Raw genomic sequence first — 23,503 nt, 5'->3', positions numbered from 1 at the left:
TAAAATTTCAATTCTAATTTAATTATAACTAAGAGAAATATAAAATAATCTAATTTTATGTGAAACAAACGAAGTCTTAGAGTTGTTACAATTTCTTGATATTTACAAATATGCATACAAATACAACTAATGTATAAATACACATTTAAAGAAAACTTAGTATTATTAAATAAGTGCAAGTTGGCCAAATAGACGCTGGAATATTTTTCAATTTTTCATTTTTATTGCCTCAAAACAAAAATATTTATCATTGTAATACATAGCAATTAACAAAGTTCAATTAAATGTGAAGAAAATAAAAAAAAAATCCACTAAAATAATAGGAGAATAAAGTTTAATTTATTTTCTAATTTTAATAATTATGAATAATTGAATTCAAAACTGTAAAATTGATTAATTTATTTTATGAATTTAATAAAATAGGTTAATTTATTTTAAATTATATCTCATGCATCGAAAGCCTAAAATATTAATAGTAAATTATATTATATCCCTTACATTAATTATTTTTCATTCTTTAAAAATTTTATAAAAGTAATAAGTACTTTTTTAATAATTTAAAAAATATTTAAAAATAAATTTATTCAAAAATCTTGTTGTTTGAATTATAAAATATTTGCTGAATTTTATTTTAAATTTTGAAATGAGATAAATGGTGAATTAATGGTAATTTTTATTTTATTAAATTTTTGTCATTTTTAAACTTGGAAATTCATTGTCCTAATAAATATTGTTAATAATTTATTTTCTTAACATATTAATTTAAATTATTGAATTTTTTATTATATTATCATTAAATCACAAAAAGTACATTAAATTTTTTTATTTATTCAAAGATAAATTTTAATATATTAAATTTTATTGTTCATTAATATAAATAATTTTATTATTTAAAATTTTAATTTTAAATATTTATTTTACTATAAAATAAAATTTTACATTAAAAATTTTAAATTATTTTTTACTGCTAGTTGTGCATTGGTATGATTCGATTTGATAACACTACCCATATTTTCTCTTAGAGGTAATTTAATTAATTAAGTTTAATAATCCTTATAGATAAATTAAAATTTAAACATAATTAATCGAATAAAAATTAAAATAACATTTTTTATTTTAATTATTATTTTTTTGTAACAATTTGAATTATTATTTAACTGAATAGTTGCTTAACACTCTCTCTTTCGCCCTAAACATACAGAGCCGTCTCTCTTTCTCTGAAGATGATAATGTCGGCGCGGAGGATTTTCACAACTACTGAGAGGTTCTTCCGCTTTCAACTGCAAACGGAAATGGGTATCATTCAATCTCCATCCTTATTGTTTACCAATTACTTCCATTCTTCTGCTTCAACGCATAATCCTAAAGATGCAAAATCTCAACGTTTCTTGAGATCTAAGTTCAATTCTTCTTCTTTTAGGGACGTTGATGATGCCTTAGCTTTCTTTAATCATATCATTCTTTTGCGTCCTCTGCCTTCTATTGTTCAATTTTGTCGATTTTTATCTGCTCTTGTGGGAATGAAACAATATCACACGGTTATTTCTTTGTCCAGAACAATTGAGTCTCTAGGAATCTCACACGATATTTACTCTCTTTCTATATTGATTGACTGTTTCTGCCGCTTACACCTTGTGAATTTTGGCTTCTCAATTCTGGGGAAAATTATCAAATTTGGATTGGAGCCCAATACTGTGACATTTACTACCTTAATTAAAGGGCTCTGTATAGATGGTAAAATCAATGGAGCAGTAGATTTTTTCAATGATATGGTTGCTGGAGGATATCAACCTAATGTTCGTACCTACAATGTGATAGTAAATGCTCTATGTAAATCTGGGAAAACAAATGTGGCTATTGAGTTGCTAAAGGGAATGGGTGAGAGAGGTTGTGAGCCAGATGTTGTGACATATAATGCAATTATGGACGCCCTTTGCAAGGATAAGCTAGTTATTGAGGCTTTAGACCTCTTCTCCCAAATGAGGAATAAAGGTATTCCACCTAGTATCATCACTTACAACTGCTTAATTCAAGGTCTTTTCAATTTGGGCAAATGGAATCAAGCTTTCGCCTTGTTGAAAGAAATGGTGGGGCAAAACATATCACCAGACATTTTTACCTTAAATATATTGATTGACAATCTTTGTAAGGAAGGACTAGTTTCAAAAGCTCAAGAAATAATGAAAATAATGATCCAAAAAGGTGTGAAGCCTGATGTTGTCACCCACAATTCATTGATGGACGGATTTTGCCTGTGTAACCAAATGGATGAAGCTAGAAAACTATTTGATCAGATAGTAAGCAGTGGCATAGCTGATGTCTTTAGCTACAACATCTTGATTAATGGATACTGCAAGAGCAAAAGGATAGATGAAGCAACAAAACTTTTTGATGAAATGATTAAAACTAGTTTAGTTCCCGACTTTGTTACTTATAATACTCTTATTAAGGGATTGTGGGAAGCAAGGCGACCTGGAATTGCACTAGAAGTTTTCAAGAACATGTGTTCTCATGGTCAGCAGCCAAATAAAGTGACTTTTTCAATCATTCTTGATGGCTTGTGCAAACAAGGGTATCTTGATGAGGCACTCACACTATTTAAAGCGATGGAAAAGAGTCGGTTGAAGGTTAATTGTGTGAGCTATAACATTTTGATTAATGGTATGTGTAGAGCTGGGAGGCTTACTGATGCCAAGGAATTGTTTTCTAGGCTTTTTGAAAAAGGTTTACAACCTGATGTTTATACATATAGTATAATAATAAAAGGACTTTGCAATGAAGGTTTACTAGATGAAGCATACAAAGTCTTTAGAGGAATGGAAGAGTGTGGATGTTTACCGAATGGTTGCTGTTATAATATGATTATTCAAGGGTTTCTCAGGCATAAAGATATACCAGAGGCAACACTACTTATTGATGAAATGGTTGATAAAGGATTCTCTGCAAATGCCACCACCTTTGAATTGGTAATACATTTATTGCGCAATGACAATCTCATTCTGACAAAACTACGAAATCGTTCCAAATGTTCTAAAGGTGCAAATTTTAAGTGATATTTTAACAATCAAGACTTGCTCAACAGATGGACGAGGTATTTGTCATGTTATGAGTTATTGGTCCTTTTTTATATAGAAAGTATAATTATATTTGGAATTCCCTAGCAAGTTGTTCTATGCTTAATTCTCTGTGCATTCACCAATTTGTCGCCCTTCTTCTATATAGGAAATCAGTGCAATCAGTGCATGTGGTGGTTTTTATCTTGCCAGCATTGTGTGATTCCATAATCATAATTCATAATATGCTTATTCCCTAATTTGCAACTTTCTGCATTATTTCCGGCATGATGATGCAACTGCAAAAAGTAGAATATAGTTTGACAGAAAGAAGGATAGCTAAAACATCAAAAGAATGTTATGTGTCCATAGTTAGATTTAAAGGGTGAAAAAAAAAAGTAGTAAGCTTAAGACTGTTAGATCGTTGAAGTAGAGCACAAAAATTTCCCTCATTGGATTTTGCTTACTGTTGCAAGAAAGTGAACCTTCCAGAAAATTTCCCTCATTACATGAAATTCACAATCAACCTAGTTAACTCATAAATCTCACCATTTCCAGTTGTGGCTAGTGTTGCGTTGTTTGAATTTAAATTAATTTCAGTAGCCACATTTACGTTTTCAGGTAAAAGAGTTTCCTATTCTGTTCTGTGGCCTCCTAGCTCTTGTGCAGTATCTAGCTGTTCTGCTCCAGGTACAAGTCCTTGTTCTACCATTCAAGATCAAGGAACTGCCTTTGATTTTACATCTGATGATGGTATAAATTTTTGAAAAGTCTGGGCCACTTGGGGTGGAAGAGGGTTTAAGGGGCTAATGGTCAGCAAGAGAAGCGTAGTTTTCTTGGCGTCTGAATTTGAGAGCTGAATATGTTTAGGCATCCTGAAATAGGAAGCACTGATGGAAAATCTGAAAGCTCTTCTGTTGATGGCTCTCTTCTCGGACTGGCCGTTCCTGGCATGGAAGCTAATGAATGCACGAAATGACCTGATCTTTAATGATAAACAATGGAACACCAGAAGTATGAATTAATCAGTACTCTGAAGCAGAGAATTGCTTCACCAATCCATGATTAATGCAGTAATCTCTAGTATTAAGATAATTCCAATCTGGACTCACTAGCTGTTGGTTTCATTATGATAAACTTTGAAATTCTTACTGTTAGAAGAAGTTGCTAATATGCTTATGAGTCTGTCATCAAAGATCTGTTGTTTTTGTCAATAGAGAAGGAAATTGGCCAGTTCACATTTCAAATTCTAAATGTTTTTTTAGTTTCTTCTAAATTTTCTCAAGTTGTGATCAATATTCAAGAGATGATATATAGTATTGATAGCATATGAAGATATCCCTTCTTTCATAAAACTAACATATATGTGGCCTCTATATCTACACATCTATCTCTTTCTGATCTCCATTCATGTGTGCTAGTTTTCTAAATGAAGAAATGAAAATTAATTTTCAGTTTTTCAAAGTTTAATTAAGATTTGAAAATCAATAGAAAAGTTCAGTTTAATAATTTTATTTTTTTCATAAAAATATTATTATAACTTTTCATAATAAAAATTAAATAATTATTAAAAATATTTATGCACAATGATAAAAAAAATAATTATATTATTATAAAAGAATAAATAACACATTAAAAAAATTTAAAAAGGTAAAAAATATTTTTTAGTCATTTATTTATTTTATTATGGAAGATAATAATATATTTTTAAATTTTTTAAATTAAAAAACTATTTTTTATATAATGTTTTATATAAAAATAAAAATAAAAATAAAAATATTTTTAAAAAATAAAAAAAATATATATATTTTTTACAAGTAAACCTGTTCTAACATTTGTCATTACTAGTGTATATACTGGCAGAAACACATGCACCTTTATTGGTAGATTTCTTATAACATTAACATATGTAAATATAAAAATATATTTTATGATAAATATATTTAGAATTATAAATTATTTTTATAAATAAGATTACAAATATAGTAAGAAAAGAATAGTTAATTAAATTAGATCAATTTTAATTTGATATCCCATTTGATCTACTTGACGGTAAATAAAATATTTTTTTATCATAAATATTTTTTTAATAGAAAATAATTAACACCTATTTGATATTATTGTAAGAGTTACTATTATTATTAGAGTTACTATGGAGAAAATTTTTTAAATATATTAATTAAAAAGAAAAAAAAATTAAAAGTTAAATTTATGAACTTTAGTTTAGCGGTACTAAGCTGAATCTTTAATTTGAATTTCAATTGTAGTTAATTATAAAAAAAAAAATTAAAAATAAATTTAATATATTTTAATTATAAAAATGTTAAAATAATAAAATATTTTTTTAAAAAAAATTAAACAAGTCTTTCATCTAAGGGTCAAATAAGTTAAAAATTAAGTTTTTTATTAAATAAATAATTATATTTTTTAATTAAGACTAAATAAGTTTACACTTGATAAAATATTATTTTTCTAAAAATAAAATATTATTTTTCTGTTTTTAAAATAATAATTTTTATATTAAAAAATTTTTGTTCCATGTTTTCTTTTTTTTTATTTTAATTAAAATTAATAAATAATTTTTAATATTTATAATTAGGAAAAAATAGTATTTTATTATTAAAAAATATTTTATTAATAATTGTCACGACCCAACCTATGGGCCGGACCGGCACTAGGACCTGGGCCAGCCTAAAGCCCCCGAGGCCCGTAGTAAGCCTAACTATTCATTAACCCAATTCTAAGGCCCATTTGGGCACAATTTCAAGAAACCAACCGGACAGAGTCCGGCCATAAAGTGGACCTTTCAACGGGGAGTTTTTGACTCACCCGACCTGTAAACACAATATACAATCCATTGGGGAGCTCAGCTCACCCTCCACATATTCATATCATCATAAAGATAAATGGAAGCTCAGCTCCCTCATCCAGTCCATCAAACATGCATATAATAATTTTACAGGTCCACAATAAGAACTTATATTACAAGCCCAATTTAAATGAAGGTTTCTAACACATGCGGAAATTCTAGAAATTCATAGAATTACACAAATATTGATAAACGACCTGCGAGGGAGAAAAGCAGGTTAACCTCAAAAATATCCTCCTGTGGCCTGAAAAATATTGAACAGGAGTGAGCGTTCGACTCAGAGAGTAAAATATCAATTTTAACCATAATATCTATAACTATCTAAAACTAATGCACCCTGTAGAGTGAAATGCAACATCAATAACATTTTCACATCATAACATCAAAAAGGTAATTTGGAGCACTCACGCACCCTGTAACATCAATCATAATATATGGGAGCTGATCCCCTATCTGACCCTCTTAAATCCAACTGGTGCGTGAAGAACTCAATGGGACTTTCACTTAATAAACCAAATCGGGGGTCCCAGCGAAGAACTCAAGCCGTGACTACCCCCCGAAGGATCGGGTCCCAGCGAAGAACTCAAGCCGTGACTACCCGTCCTATCCATAGTCCACACCACATCACACGCACGCCAACGCACGCACTGCTCCAAATTACCACAACAACATCCATGGCACGTTAACAGTTATGAATGCAACATAAATCGTGCCTAGAGTTTAACTACATAAATATATGCATATAAGTGATGCATGGGCATGCTGAACATATAATAATATCGAAATTACAATTAAAATTAATATTTTACTCACAGACTTGTGGTGGTCACCGAGGCGGAGGAAGAAGGTCATCTGGCTCACCTGACAATTTTATTGCAATCATTTAATAAATTTAACTCAATACAAACAAAGAAAAAGACCAAATACGTCCTAAGTCGTGCCGAAAATCCGGCAGAGTCTCCCCTATACCTAGGACCTACCCAACCTGCAAAATGGCTCAAAACACACTTCTATATTTACAATCCATATATCCACAGCTCAATCATATCACACAGCCCCTCCTGGGCCCATCAAATCAATCATCCATCACAATATGTAAAATTTTAATTTAGTCCTTATAATTGATCATTTTTGCAAAAACTGCCCAAATAAGCTCTAAAAATTCTAAAACTTTGCCCCGCGGTCCTTAGCAATATTACTAAGCTATTGCAAAAAGAATCATAATTTTCTAAGCTACCACGAATATTTTATGGATTTTTAATCCTATTTAAGCACTAGAAAATTACGAAAAAGCAAGGTTCGGGTTTACCTTTGCCGATTCCGACTTTGGGGACGCGCTCGGGACGTCTGACAATGGGGGGATAGCCAAAAACTCGATCCAATTCGGAGACTTTTCCGTGCAGTGCATGCATTTGGAAATTCACAGACCTGGACAACTGTCGAATTTCCGCGAATTGAGGATACCTACACGAAGCCCATAACACGGGGGTTAGCACATAAATTTTTCAGAATTTTCTAAGCTCATTTACTGCTCGGAAAACACTGCGAAGTTACGTGGGACCCACCGAAAAACGGTGTCGAAAAATTTTGAAATTTATGTCGCCGCGAAGCTCTCGACGAGTGGAGCGCTCTGGTACTCTCGGTTTTCTCGTGGGGTTTACGGTTTGTGAGAAATCTAGTCCAAAAGTCAAAATGGGCTAAAACTTCCCGGACAAAAATTGGACAAACCGCTCGATGGATTTCGGTGTTCTTGGTGTCTATGGAAAGCTCTCGTCGAGTAGATGAGTTTAGACACAAGACCGGTCCGATTGGTGGCCGGATCGGCCGGATTTTGGGCGGGAAGTCCAGGCGTCACGTGCGCTGCGCGTCCTTTCTGAGGCCGTTTTCCGGCGTTCCAGGCGGCGGCCGGCCGTGGGGGAGGGCCGAGGTGGGGCGCCGGCGAGGTGGGGAGGCAGGGGAGGTGGCGGCGCGGCAAGGGGAGGAGGCAGGAGGGAGAAAAGAGAGAGAGAAGGGGAGGGGTCGACGCGCGCGGGAGGAAGAAGGAAGAAAAAGAAAAGGCTGGTCCGATTCGACCGGTCCGGTTCGATTCGGACGGTCCGATTCAGGATACAAAATTTTGAATTTTTACTCTGCCTCGGGACCGAAAACGAGATCCAAAAATTCTGAAAAAAATCCAAAAAACTTAGAAAAATTCGTAGACTCCAAATATATTTTTAGTTTTTCCACGTGGTCTTTAAATTAATTTTTAAAAATCATCAAAGTTTATATTTTCGGAAAATCGAACCCGATTTTTTAAAATTCAAAAAATCTCAAATAATTTCTTAAAATTTAATTAAAATTAAAATATCAATAATACTCATAAAATAATAAAATTTAAAATTTTTTGGGGTGTTACAATAATAGACTTATTTAGTCTTATTAAAAAATACAAAAATTTATTTAGCTCAAATTTAATTTTAAACTTATTTAAACCTCTAATGAAAATATAGAGATTTATTTTTTTTTTTTTTTACATTTAAAACTACTATAAATAATACAATTATGTGAATGTCCACAACCACCAAGAATCATTATTCAATTCAATTTTATAACTCCCAACATATTAATTTGTATATTAATTTTCTTATTTATATTTTTATAACTCTTAAATATGTATTCATGGTATAGAATCTATAAAATAGAGGCTATATCCAAAGCAAGTGTTAGCAAGGTGTATGATTAAAGGTATTTTCTATTTCTAAACTATTCTTCTCTTTCCTCTCCCAACTTTCTTTTTGTCACGACCCAACCTATGGTGGGACTGTACTAGGACACAGGCCACCTAAAGCCCCGAGGCCCGTAGTAAGCCTAACTGTTCATTAACCCAACTCTAAGGCCCATTTGGGCCCAATTTCAAGAAAACAAACGGACAGAGTCCGGCCATAAAATGGACTTTCCAACGGGGAGTTTTTGACTCACCCGACCTGTAAACACAATAATACTCAATTGGGGAGCTCAGCTCACCCTCCACATACTCATAGCATCATAAAAGAAATGGGAGCTCAGCTCCCTCATCCAATCCATCAAACAGACATAGAATATTAAGTTTACAGGTCCAACATGATAATAATATTACAGACCAAATTCAAATAATTACTGCTAACACATGCGGAAATTCTAAGAGTAAATAAAATTACACAAATATTGATAAACAACCTGCGAAGTAGAAAAGCAGGTTAACCCAGAATAAAATATCCTCCTGTGGCCTGTAAAAATTTTTGAACAGGAGTGAGCGTTCGACTCAGAGAGTAAAATATCAATTTTAACCATAATCTCTATAACTATCTAAAACTAATGCACCCTGTAGAGTGAAATGCAACATCACAACATTTTCAAATCATAACATCAAAAAGGTAATTTGGAGCACTCACGCACCCTGTAACATCAATCATAATATATGGGAGCTGATCCCCTATACAGCTCTCTTAAATCCAACCTGGTGCCAGCGAAGAACTCAGCTCGGACTTCCACTTAATAACCAAATCGAGGGTCCCAGCGAAGAACTCAAGCCGTGACTACCCCTCGAAGGATCGGGTCCCGTGAAGAACTCAAGCGTGACTACCCGTCCTATCCATAGTCCACACCACATCACACGCACGCCAACGCACGCTGCCGCTCCAAATTACCGCAACAACATTCATGGCACTTTAACAGTTATCAATGCAACATAAATCGTGCCTAGAGTTTAACTACATAATTATATGCATATAAGTGATGCATGGGCATGCTGAACATATAATAATATCGAAATTACAATTAAAATTAATATTTTACTCACAGACTTGTGACAATCATCATGTGGCGGTGGCGGAGGAAGAAGGTCATCGGCTCACCTGACAATTATATTACAATTATTTAATACAAATGACCCAATACGTCCTAAGTCGTGCCGAAAATTCGGCAGAGTCTCCCCTATACCTAGGACCTACCCAACCTGCAAAAGGGCTCAAAACACACTTCTATATCCACAATCCATATATCCACAACTCAATCACATCACACAGCCCCTCCTGGGCCCATCAAATCAATCATTCATCACAATATGTAAAATTTCAATTTAGTCCTTATAATTGATCATTTTTGCAAAAATTGCTCAAATAAGCTCTAAAAATTATAAAACTCTGCCCCGCGGTCCTTAGAAATATTACTAAGCTATTGCAAAAAGAATCGTAATTTTCTAAGTTACCACGAATATTTTATGGATTTTTAATCCTATTTAAGCACTAGAAAATTACGAAAAAGCAAGGTTCGGGTTTACCTTTGCCGATTCCGACTTCAGGAACGCGCTCGGGATGCCTGACAATGGTGGGGTAGCCAAAACCTCGATCCAATTCGGAGACTTTTCCGGTAGGCTGATGCATGCGGAAATTCACAGATCCGGACAACTGTCGAATTTCCGCGAATTGAGGATACCTACACGAAGCCCAATAATAATATATAAAAAATCAGGGGTGTTACATTCTTCCCCCCTTACAGAAAATTCGTCCTCGAATTTTACACAAGGCAGAATAAAGTACATGATTACACATTGAACAGATAAGGGTACTTGCTACGCATGTCCCGTTCTGACTCCCAGGTGCACTCTTCCACTGACTGGCTCCTCCACAAAACCTTAACCATAGGGATCTGTTTTGATCTTAGTTTGTCTCACTTGGTAGTCCACTATGGCTACAGCTTGCTCCTCAAATGTCAAGTTCTCCTTTAGTTCTATTACATCCGACTGTAGTACATGAGAAGGATCGGGAATGTATTTCCTGAGCATAGAGATGTGAAACACGGGATGAACGTGAGAAAGGTTGGGTGGTAGCTCCAACCGGTAGGCAACTGCTCCAACTCTATCAGTAACCTCAAAAGGTCCAATATACCGAGGTGCCAACTTGCCCTTCTTTCAAAATCTCATGACTCCCTTCGTTGGAGAAATCTTCAGGAATACATAGTCGCCATCGCAAACTCCACATCCCTCCGTGCAGTGCATAACTCTTACGCCTCGAAAATTTGTTTGATCGTTCCTCGATTAAAGGAACTATCTCAAGTGTCTTGCACTAGGTCTACATCATGCACCTTCGCTTCCCCATTTCCGTCCAACACAGAGGAGACCTATACTTTCTTCCATATAGTGCCTCATAGGGTGGCATCCCTATCTTGGAGTGATAAGCATTGTTGTAGGCAAACTCCACCAAAGCTATTGCTCATCCCATTGACCTCCAAAATCCAAAACACTCATGCGAAGCATGTCTTCGATGTTTGGATTGTCCTTTCAATTTGTCTGCATGCGAGGGTGGAAAGCCGTCTTGAAGTTCAACTGTGTGCCAAGTGCCTCCTGCAACTTTCTCCAAAACCGAGAAGTGAGCGGGGCCCTCTCGAGATATTATGGAAGCCGAAACTCCATGCAATCGACTATTTCTCGAATGTAGAGCCGCGTCTTGTGCCACGAATATGTAGTCTTCTGAGGCAAGAAGTGAGCTAATTTGGTTAGGCGGTCTACAATTACCCATATCGAATCATATCCTCGCGTGGTACGAGGCAACCGATCCACAAAATCCATAGAAATCATTTCCCACTTCCATTCGGGATAGGGAGCTCTTGCAACTTCACGACGGTCTCGGTGTTCAAACTTCACCTTCTGACAAGTCAAGCACTTGGACACAAAGACTGCTATGCCTCTCTTCCTGCCATTCCACCAATAGCAATCTCTCACATCATGGGACATCTTGGTGGAACACAGGTGGACAGCATGCAGTGTATAGTGTGCCTCTCGCATGATTTCATTCCTGAGGTTGTCCACATTAGGCACACATATCCTAGAACCTTGCACTAGGGCGCCATCATTGGCAAATCCAAACTCACCACCTTCACCCTGCTGTACTCTTTCTATGATCTTCATTAATTGTTGGTCTCTGTGTTGGGAAACTCTAACTCTATCTCGCAAGTCTGGCCTCACTGAAAAATGAGCCAACAAGACCCCCTCATCTGAAAGATCTAGGATTAAACCTTGATCCATCAACTCATGTACTTTCTGAATCAACTGTCTCTTCTCTGCTGAAATGTGCGCCAAACTGCCAGAAGATTTTCTACTTAAAGCATCTGCTACTACATTGGCCTTCCCAGGGTGGTACTGGATGGTGCAATCATAGTCTTCCAGAAGCTCCATCCATCTCTTCTGTCTCAAGTTTAAATCCCTCTGTTGGAAGATGTACTTCAAACTCTTATAGTCGGTGTATATCTCGCACACTTCACCATACAGGTAGTGTCTCCAGCTTTTTTAGTGCAAAGACTACAGCCGCCATTTCTAAATCATGGGTGGGATAGTTCTGCTCATGCCTCTTCAGCTGCCTTGAAGCATAAGCCACTACTTTTCCATTCCGCATCAAAACACACCCTAGGCCAACTCTGAAGGCGTCACAGTACACGGTGTATCCTTCACCGCTCATAGGTAGTGTTAACACAGGCGTGGTTAGACACTCCTTATCCTCATCATTATAAGCGACTCTATCGAGCTCTCTTCCCGTCCTTTGGATCTTATCCACGTCCCTTTTAGTATTTTTGGTATTGTTGGTATCTTTTCAACCTGCTGTACTTATTCCTTAATTTTAGTCCTATCTCATCCTTACACCTTTTCCTTCAAAGATGTCTATCCCATTATCAACTTTAACTTTCTTTTTATTTCTTAGTCTTATCTTGATTACTAGTTTCATTACTGAGAATTCTAACCCTATGATTTACTCCTACCAAAGACATTCTTCACCTTATGTAACACTTATAATTACCCATAGAGAATTTTTTTGGTACCCCTTTTTCCAACTTAACTATCAGAACATTATCATTCCCTACCAGCCTTAGTAGGAAATTGCTTATCCTGGATGAATATGAGCCCCATAAACTATAAGTTCCATCTGAACTAACACGGCTGTAGGAAATATGTGTCATGCCTTAATTCCAAACAAGATACTTCACGTGTTCATTCTCCTTAATATAATCATATATACTGCCCATAGCTTTCTAAACTTCAACCTCAAATTACCCATCAGCAACAATTTCATCTATTGAAACTCATCCATAAATAGTACTTCATCTAGCTCATAGTTTAAAACAGTCGCAAGCCTTAGTAGCTAACTCAATTTAACTCCTGTCATTACTCTGATCGTCCTTTCATACTTAACACTAGGTATGCACTTACTGTCATTCTCATATCAGGAAATTGTATATGAATTTGTGCCTATCAAAATCTCAAATAACTAGGTCTCCTTGCCTCAGTCTCTGCTCCTTATATAACGCTCTGGAATCAAAAACACGAGCTAAACTTGAAAAGAAAGAAAAATATCCTCTATATTCAACTACGCCCGATTGTCCATATAATAATGTTTAACCTATGTTTCTTAGTTTTTTCTCTTCAAATTTCATCATCTCCCAGCACAATTGTGCTCTACCTATAAGGTATCATCTGCATGAACCCTTTACTATACCATCGTCCTTCCTGACATAATATTTTATAATTTATTAACTTTACTTATACTCGACCTATGATTCATATCTATCATCGTTTATATTGTGCCCTTAACCCTTGTTGAATCCTGAAAGATTTCTCTCGCTAATAGATTCTTCAAACACTAATTCCACCCTTATCTATGGTCATTAATTTGATCCTTAAACTTTCTAGTGATTTATTACCATCCATACTTGTCACTTTTTATTCTACCCCTCATTTGTTGCTCATCGTTATTGCGTCCTTTGCAAAGTGATTCATTGATCACACTAAAAATGTTTGCCTGACATTCATAACGAACCTCTAACTACCTTCTCACTATCTCAAAAGTCTAACCTAAAACCTATGTGTCATTATCTATCATTCTTTTCCTCTCATCATACCTATTTGATCCTTTAGACTGACTTTTATTCAACTTACTGCTTACTAACTTCTCTTTCTCTACCTATTTAGGTAGTCCGCAATACCATCGCACACCTTCTAACATTTACTCATTATTATTGTATTCCATACCTCCATCACTTTTCTCACTAATGTGGTCCCATTTTGGGTTTTCCATCCTTGTCATTCTCCTTGCCAAGAATAACACTTAGCCTATCCTATATCTTAACTTTGTTCCTTTTATTATGCGCTCTTTAGATTGTCCTTTCATTTATTTCCTTTGTCTTACCCAAAATAGAACTTGACTATTCTATCCCTGGTTCCATTCTTCTTCCTAACATAATAGTTGTACTTGCTAACTATATCTTTCAGAGTCTCTATCGCGTTATCATATGTTTGTGCTACTCAGATTTGGTCCTTTGACCACTCTAGCTAGTACTTCCACTAGCATTTAGATTATATTGCATCTGCAATCAATTGTCCAAACTTTCATTCTGCACTTTCTTTATCCATTGGCCTTCTGTGATTTATCTTCGCTAATTTATTACTCTTAACACTATTATAATTAGATTATACTATTGTTTTGAATAATTTGAAATTAGAAAGGAACTCAGCAAATTACAGTCATACTTTTATTGTATGATCTCTATTCTTATCCTTTAGCTTACATAATACCCTTACCACCTCGAGAACTGATTCTGCAGCAATTTTATTTATTTGTAAATGTTATTATCATTATTATTATTTTCCATGTTTACTCAATTAGCCAAAACTTAAGATTCCGGGCACCCAAACCCGTCATCCAATTCAAAGGATTTACATCCATTGTGATCTGATTATATATGATTCCTATAATGAAACTTGTATCCTCTGCAGGATACCCGAGCCAACTATTCTCTACCACACTCTACAGTCCTATCTGGGGCACTATTTTGTTGGTCACCATTATTAGTAATAACTTTCGATCCCTTCTGAAAAGATAGGACTATACCCTAACTTGCTGCAACAAAGATACTACATTTACCACCTTGCCCAAAACCATGTCAAATTAATGACTCTCCTATCATATTATAGCTCTGTGAATCATCAATTCATAGTTCCGACTTTCCCTAGGTAGTAGGGTTGTACTTTATTTCATACTGATACACACAAGGTATACTATTCTCACTAAGTTCTAACCAAATGTTTGTCATACTGCAAAAACCATCCAAAATTCCATACTGAATACTAGATAATCTCACTCTATAGGTGTCACCTTTACTTTGCAACTAATCCGAAACCTCTGTTCTGATGGCAATTCTTATTGTAACTCTAGCTCATGCTAGGGTAACTGAGTCACTGACTCTAGTTATCACCCCACTGTGACCTCTCAATATTCTAACTCTAGACCCCTAACTAGGAGTTCCCAACTCCTCTGCAGATATAGAACTCTGTTATGGTATTACTGTACCAAAACAGAGACTGCCTGCAAACATCCTCATCATAAGCACTACAAGGAAGTACGCAGCTCTACACAATAATCTCATGTCGGTACTATAATCTGCAGCTTACAGAGCAGACATCGAGAACATTGTATAGTTACTACGATACGTCCTGACAGACTAGGTCTCCTAATTTCTTATCTCTCCTGAATCTTCTATTATCACAAACTTATTATGACTGGGTCATCTACTGATGACTGCCAGTAGTGGTATTCTCATCCTTATCTAGGGCAACTGTACTTTCAAGACTCACTTTTATGTACTCGTGCCTTGCACGAAATAGGCACACCATTTAAACCCATACTGACAAAAATATAGTATTTATTGGAATACATATCCTCATGATAGACCTCAACATGTCTGCTAACTCTATTTCACCTTTCTATGTACTCCACGAAAATCAAGACACTAACTGAGGCACTTTTATAGTTCCCGAGATATAACGCAGAATCTAGAAACAAAGAATTACAGGAAAAGACGAAACAGAATCCTATACTCCGCATGTGACTCCTACTAGACTCTTCCCAACACTTAGATAATTTTTCCCTATGAATCTGGAGCCTAAGCTCTAATACCACATTTGTCACGACCCAACCTATGGGCCGGACCGGCACTAGGACCTGGGCCAGCCTAAAGCCCCCGAGGCCCGTAGTAAGCCTAACTGTTCATTAACCCAACTCTAAGGCCCATTTGGGCCCAATTTCAAGAAAACAAACGGACAGAGTCCGGCCATAAAATGGACTTTCCAATGGGGAGTTTTTGACTCACCCGACCTGTAAACACAATAATACTCAATTGGGGAGCTCAGCTCACCCTCCACATACTCATAGCATCATAAAAGAAATGGGAGCTCAGCTCCCTCATCCAATCCATCAAACAGACATAGAATATTAAGTTTACAGGTCCAACATGATAATAATATTACAGACCAAATTCAAATAATTACTGCTAACACATGCGGAAATTCTAGGAGTAAATAAAATTACACAAATATTGATAAACAACCTGCGAAGTAGAAAAACAGGTTAACCCAGAATAAAATATCCTCCTGTGGCTTGTAAAAATTTTTGAACAGGAGTGAGTGTTCGACTCAGAGAGTAAAATATCAATTTTAACCATAATCTCTATAACTATCTAAAACTAATGCACCCTGTAGAGTGAAATGCAACATCACAACATTTTCAAATCATAACATCAAAAAGGTAATTTGGAGCATTCACGCACCCTATAACATCAATCATAATATATGGGAGCTGATCCTATCTGACTCTCTTAAATCCAACTTTGGTGCAGTGAAGAACTCAGCTCGGACTTCCACTTAATAACCAAATCGAGGGTCCCAGCGAAGAACTCAAGCCGTGACTACCCCTCGAAGGATCGGGTCCCAGCGAAGAACTCAAGCCGTGACTACCCGTCCTATCCATAGTCCACACCACATCACACGCACGCCAACGCACGCACACTGCTCCAAATTACCGCAACAACATTCATGGCACTTTAACAGTTATCAATGCAACATAAATCGTGCCTAGAGTTTAACTACATAATTATATGCATATAAGTGATGCATGGGCATGCTGAACATATAATAATATCGAAATTACAATTAAAATTAATATTTTACTCACAGACTTGACAGCAATCACTGTGGCGGCTGGGCGGAGGAAGAAGGCTGTCCCGGCTCACCTGACAATTATATTACAATTATTTAATACAAATGACCCAATACGTCCTAAGTCGTGCCGAAAATCCGGCAGAGTCTCCCCTATACCTAGGACCTACCCAACCTGCAAAAGGGCTCAAAACACACTTCTATATCCACAATCCATATATCCACAACTCAATCACATCACACAGCCCCTCCTGGGCCCATCAAATCAATCATTCATCACAATATGTAAAATTTCAATTTAGTCCTTATAATTGATCATTTTTGCAAAAACTGCTCAAATAAGCTCTAAAAATTATAAAACTCTGCCCCGCGGTCCTTAGAAATATTACTAAGCTATTGCAAAAAGAATCGTAATTTTCTAAGTTACCACGAATATTTTATGGATTTTTAATCCTATTTAAGCACTAGAAAATTACGAAATAGCAAGGTTCGGGTTTACCTTTGCCGATTCCGACTTCGGAAACGCGCTCGGGATGCCTGACAATGGTGGGGTAGCCAAAACCTCGATCCAATTCGGAGACTTTTCCGGTAGCTGGTCTGTCTGGCCGGAAATTCACAGATCCGGACAACTGTCGAATTTCCGCGAATTGAGGATACCTACACGAAGCCCAATAATAATATATAAAAAATCAGGGGTGTTACATTTTTCATTTTTTTTTAAATATTTCTCATAGTTTTATATATTTTTTATAGAAAAAAATAATATTCTTTTAGAAAAAGGCTTACAGCCTAATGTTTATACATATAGTACAATAATAAAAGGCCTTTGCAAAGAAGGATTATTAGATGAAGCATACAAAGTTTTTAGAGGAATGGAAAAGAGTGGATGTGTACCAAATGGTTGCTGTTATAATGTGATTATTCAAGGGTTTCTCAGGCATGAGGATGTAGCAAAGGCAACACAGCTTATTGATGAAATGGTTGATAAAGGATTCTCTGCAGATGCCACCACCTTCGAATGTAATACATTTATCGCGCAATGACGATCTCATTCTGAGAAAACTACGAAATCGTTCCAAATGTTCTAAAGATGCAAAGTTTAAGTGATATTTTAACAATCAAGACTTGCACAACAGATGGACGAGGTATTTGTTATGTTGTGAGTTGTTGCTACTTCAATATATTTCATTTGAGTACAATTACAATCCCTCTAGTAGTTACTTTCCCTTTTCAAAAGAAACTATATATTAGCACTAGATTATGATTTTAGGTTGTATATTCACATTAACATTTATGAATATGTTTGATTGCTAGATAAAAAGGACTGAAGTACTATTGGGTGAGTATGTGAATAACCTAAGATTTGTTATTGTGCCTATGCAGATACCTTTCCCTTTCTCTTGTGAGACCCTACTTCCCTTATCAATGCATTTTGTGTATAGTTTCAGTGTTGGCAATTCATTTATCAACCTACCATGATGAATTTCTAATTTTTATTATATTCCTAAAAGCAAAACTCGCACGCTAACTAGATAATTCCTTTTATATATGTAGAATGTATAAGCATATTTGTTCTGTGCTTAATTCTATGTGCATTTGCAGGTTTTTCACCCTTTTTCCATACAGGAAATCATTGCATGTTGTGGTTTTTATCTTGCAAGCATTTTGTGATTCCATAATCACAATTAATAATGTGCCTATTCCCTAATTTGCAACTTTCTGCATTATTTTCTGCTTGATGATGCAACTGCAAAAAGTAGAAAGTGGATTGACGGAAAAAAGAAGAAGAAGAAGAAGAAGATAGTTATGGGTCCATGGCTAGGTTTAAAGGATGGAAAAACAAAAAAAAAAAAAAAGAAGGGAAGAGAGGGGAGGGGGGTGTTTGCGTGTGGGGTGGTGTGTAAGCTTAAGACAGCTAGACAGTTGAAGTAGAAACATAAAAATTGCCATATTGGAGTTTGCTTACTGTTAAAAGAAAGAGAATCTTCCAAAAAATGTTGGAATGTATTATACATAGAATTTGGGTAGTAGATACTTACATTATAGGTGTAAGTGATTTATGTTCAAATGGTTGCTAATAATGGAATGATATTTTTTGATATAATAGCAGCTTTACTTGTATTTCTATTTTATATGTTTAGCCACTGGCGTCCTGTATATTGTCATTTTATTTTCATGAGTAGGTTGGAAATATCAAAGCTTTATATTGTTGTTATGCACATGGAGAAAAAACCCAATTGTACTGTGACCTCATAACACTTCCCCTTCTTGTGCAGGATCTAGCTCTTGTGCTTCAGGTGCAAGTCCTTGTTCTACCGTACAAGAACAAGGAACTGCCTTTGATTTTACATATGATAATGGTACAGATTGGGAATTCTGTGTCTTTGTAGATTGAATTGGCTTGCATGAATCGTCATGACTTAGATGTCAATAGTAGATTAAACAAATATTTAATTATTGTCCGAGTCGTGTATATATTTTGTGCTAAAGTTTAGGATTTTTGGGAGTAGGTGTTGGAGTTGCTTATCAGATACTATCCGGTTATTGAAAGCTAGTTGTTTGCTGGTGATGTCAAATATGTATTAATTGTTTAGAAGCATATGCTCATGCAAATAAAAATGGTTAATGCTTTAAATTAAACCATTTGTAATGTTGTCTTCACCCACTAATCTACAGTTGCGAGGAAGTTTGTCACACACGTTCTCTTCCAACTTGACCACTTCCAACATATTCAAGAGAACATATAATCTTTGATTACTTATGACCTCTGAAGTTTGTTGCGCGCCAGAAAATTGCTTCACTAGTCGATGATTAATGCAGCAATCTCTAGCGTTAAGAGAATTCCTGTTTGGACTTTGCTAGAAGAAGTTGCTAATATATGAACATTTTAAGATTTGTTATTGTTCCTGTGAAGATGCTAATATATGGACTCAGGACGACGAGATCTTCGAGATAGGACTGGTCCCGCTCCGATCGGACACCGTTTGAAAAAGGCGATAATCGAACGGTCCAGATCGCTTGGTGAGATTTTCGAACTTTTTCTATTTCTAAAATTTAAAAATAATTTTGTGATAATTATTAACAAAATTTGGACTTAATTTAGGTGCGATCGGAGCGAGGATAGCTCACCGGCGCGGGGACCGCATTTTCAGCCAGATCCGGCAGCCCGTCTCTGAACGTGGTCAATATTACAGTCAATCCTAGCATTTTTAGACGTTCTGGATGCGTTCCAGGTGTCAGAATTGGCATAGGTAAACCCGAACTCCAAAGTGCTCATTTTCGACTAATATCGATTTAGAATAAAATTCATAAAATATTCGTGGATGATCGAAAAATTATAATTCCTTTTGCAATAGTCTTATAATATTATTAAGGACCGCGGGGCGAAATTTTAGAATTTTTAGAGCTTGTTTGAGTGAATTTTGGCAAAATGTCAATTATAGGGACAAAAATGTAATTTTTAAGATTTTGAGTATTATCTGATTTGGAGGGCCCAGGAGGGGCCATGTGATGTTGATGAGATGTGATTGTGGAAATTGAGAATTAAGAAGTGTTATTTGAGCCTTTTTGCAGGTTTGGTAGGTCCCAGGTATAGGGGAAACTCTGCCGGATTTCCGGCATGAATTAGGCTGTCTATTGCCTCTTTAGAGTTTTATCTTAACTTAGTACTAATAAATTTATAATTTAATTATTAGGTGATCGAGGTCAGCTATTTTTCTGCATCCAGCAGCCACAATAGTCATCGGTGTACCGTGAGTAAAATATTAATTTTAATTGTAATTTCACTATTATTATATGTTCAAGCATGCCCATGCATCACTTATAGGCATATATCTATGAAGATAAATTTTAGGCACGATTTATGTTGCATTCATAACTGTGAAAGTGCCATGTATGTTGTTGTGGTAATTTGGAGCAGTGTGCGTGCGTTGGCGTGCGTGTGATGTGGTGTGGACTATGGATAGGACGGGTAGTCACGGCTTGAGATCTTCGCTGGGACCCGATCCTTCGGGGGTAGTCACGGCTTGAGTTCTTCGCTGGGACCCCGATTTGGTTTATTAAGCGAAAGTCCGGCTTGAGTTCTTCGCTGGCACCAGGTTGGATTTAAGAGAGCTGTATAGGGGATCAGCTCCCATATATTATGATTGATATTACTGGGTGTGTGAGTGCTCTAAATTACCTTTTTGCTGTTTTGATGTGAAAATGTTGCCGATGTTGCATTTCACTCTTCAGGGTGCATTAACTTTAGATAGTTATAGAGATTATGGTTAAAATTGATATTTTACTCTCTGAGTCGAACGCTCACTCCTGTTCAATATTTTTCCAGGCCACAGGAGGAGACATTTTTTTCAGAATAACCTGTCCCTTTCCTCTCAGGTTATGAAAAGATTACCTAATTGTATTATTATTCTCTAAATTTGTAATTTAGGACTCCGCATGTACTAGTAGTAGCATTAATTCTGTCAGGGACTGCATGAATTTAAGTTTTTGTTAATAAATGAAAAATTTTTATGAGTTTTAAATAGTTTGTAAATGATGTAACAGGGTTGAGCTGGGCTCCCCGAATTTTAGTTTCTGATAATTTCTAGGCTAAGTTGGCCCGAAATAAAATTATAACAGTTTAATTTAAATTATTTTATATGCATATTGGGCCTAAATTGTGGGCTTGATTATGGATTTGAGGAATAGTTAGGCTTACTACGGGTCTCGGGGGCTTTAAGCTGGCCCAGGTCCTAGTGCCGGTCCGTCCCATAGGTTGGGTCGTGACAAAGTTGGTATCAGAGCTTAGGCTCTAGATTCATGGGAAAGAATATACTTGGGAGTGTAAAAGGAGTCTTGATAGGATGTTACATGCGGAGTATAGGATTCTGTTTTGTCTTTTCTGTAATTCTTTGTTTCTAGATTCTGCGTTATACCTCAGGAAATATAAAAGTTTCTCAATTAGTGTCTTGATTTTCGTGGAGTACACAGAAATGTGAAATAGAGTTAGTAGACATGTGAGGTCCATCATGAGGATACGTACTCTAAGAAATGATATGTTTCTGTCTGTATGGGTTTAAATGGTGTGCCCATTTCGTGCAAGGCACGAGTACATAAAGGTGAGTCTTGAAAGTACAGTTGCCCTAGATAAGGATGAGGATACCACTGCTAGCAGTCATCAGTGGATGACCCAGTCAGAATAAGTTTATGATAATAGAAGATTCAAAAGAGATAAGAAATTAGGAGACCTAGTCGGTCATGACGTATCGTAGTAACTATACAATGTTCTCGATGTCTGCTCTGTAAGCTGCAGATTACAGTACCGACATGAGATTATTGTGTAGAGCTACGTACTTCCCTGTAGTGCTTATGATGAGGATGTTTGCAGGCAGTCTCTGTTTTAATATAGTTATGCCAGAACAGAGTTCTATATTTGCAGAGGAGTTGGGAACTCCTGGTTAAGAGTCTAGAGCTAGAATATCGAAGGGTCACAGTTGGGTGGTAACTAGAGTCAGTGACTCAGTTACCCTAGCATGAGCTAGAGTTACATCATGAGTTGCCATCAGACCAGAGGTTTCGGATTAGTTGCAAAGTAAACGTGACACCTATAGAGTGAGACCATCTAGTCTTTGGTATGGAATTTTGGATGATTTTTGCAGAACGACAGACGTTTTGCTTAGAACTTAGTGAGAATAGAATACCTTGTGTGTATTAACAAGGTGTAAAGTACAACCCTACTACCTAGAGAAGGTCGAAATTATGAATTGATGATTTATAGAGCTATGATATGATAAGAGAGACATTAATTTGACATGGTTTTGGCAAGGTGGTAAATGTAGTACCTTTGTTGCAGCAAGTTATGGTATAGTCCTATCTTTTCAGAAGGGATCGAAGGTTATTACTAATAATGGTGACCAACAAAATAGTGCCCCAGATGGGACTGTAGAGTGTGGTAGAGAGTAGTAGGCTCGGGTATCCTGCAGAGGATACAGGTTCCATTACAGGAATCATATATAATCAGATCACAATGGATGTAAATCCTTTGAATTGGATGACGGGTTTGGGTGCCCGGAATTTTAAGTTTTGGCTAATTGAGTAAACATGGAAAATAATAATAATAATAATAATAATAATAATAATAATAATAATAATAATAATAATAATAATAATAATAATAATAATAATAATAAAATTACTGCAGAATCAGTTTTTGAGGTAGTAAGGGTATTATGTAAGCTAAAGGATAAGAATAGAAATCATACAATAAAGGTATGAATGCAATTTCCTGAGTTCCTTTCTAACTTCATATTGTTCAAAACAATAGTATAATTTAATTATAATAGTGTTAAGAGAAATAAACTAGCGAAGATAAATTCTAGAAGGCCAATGGATAGAGAAAGTGCAGAATGAAGGTTTGGACAATTGGTTGCAGATGCAATATAATCTAAATGCCAGTGGAAGTACTAGCTAGAGTGGTCAAAGGACCAAATCTGAGTAGCACAGATATGTAATAACGTGGTAGAGACTCTGAAAGATATAGTTAGCAGGTACAACTGTCATGTTAGGAAGAAAAAGGGAACCAGGGATAGAATAGTTAAGTTCTAT

At 35.8% G+C, this 23,503-nt stretch overlaps 2 protein-coding genes across 2 annotated transcripts in view; both read left to right on the top strand.

Moving 5' to 3' along the window:
- Positions 1-23,503, top strand: part of LOC131171842 (pentatricopeptide repeat-containing protein At1g12620-like) — a 45,199-nt gene that overhangs the window by 1,902 nt on the left and 19,794 nt on the right. The window lies entirely within an intron of this gene.
- Positions 1,174-3,500, top strand: LOC131171840 (putative pentatricopeptide repeat-containing protein At1g12700, mitochondrial). Its single transcript, XM_058131856.1, has one exon. The coding sequence runs from the start codon at positions 1,224-1,226 to the stop codon at positions 3,051-3,053; it is 1,830 nt and encodes a 609-aa protein (XP_057987839.1). The 5' UTR covers positions 1,174-1,223; the 3' UTR covers positions 3,054-3,500.

This window comes from Hevea brasiliensis, chromosome 13 (assembly GCF_030052815.1).
Source record: "Hevea brasiliensis isolate MT/VB/25A 57/8 chromosome 13, ASM3005281v1, whole genome shotgun sequence".
Taxonomy (NCBI): Eukaryota; Viridiplantae; Streptophyta; class Magnoliopsida; order Malpighiales; family Euphorbiaceae; genus Hevea; species Hevea brasiliensis.
The sequence above is the reverse complement of the archived record's forward strand: the minus strand, read 5'-3'. Positions and strand labels throughout refer to the sequence as shown.

Excerpts from the sequence above, each read along its gene's own strand:
- LOC131171840 (XM_058131856.1), top strand. The coding sequence starts at position 1,224 with ATGATAATGTCGGCGCGGAGGATTTTCACAACTACTGAGAGGTTCTTC.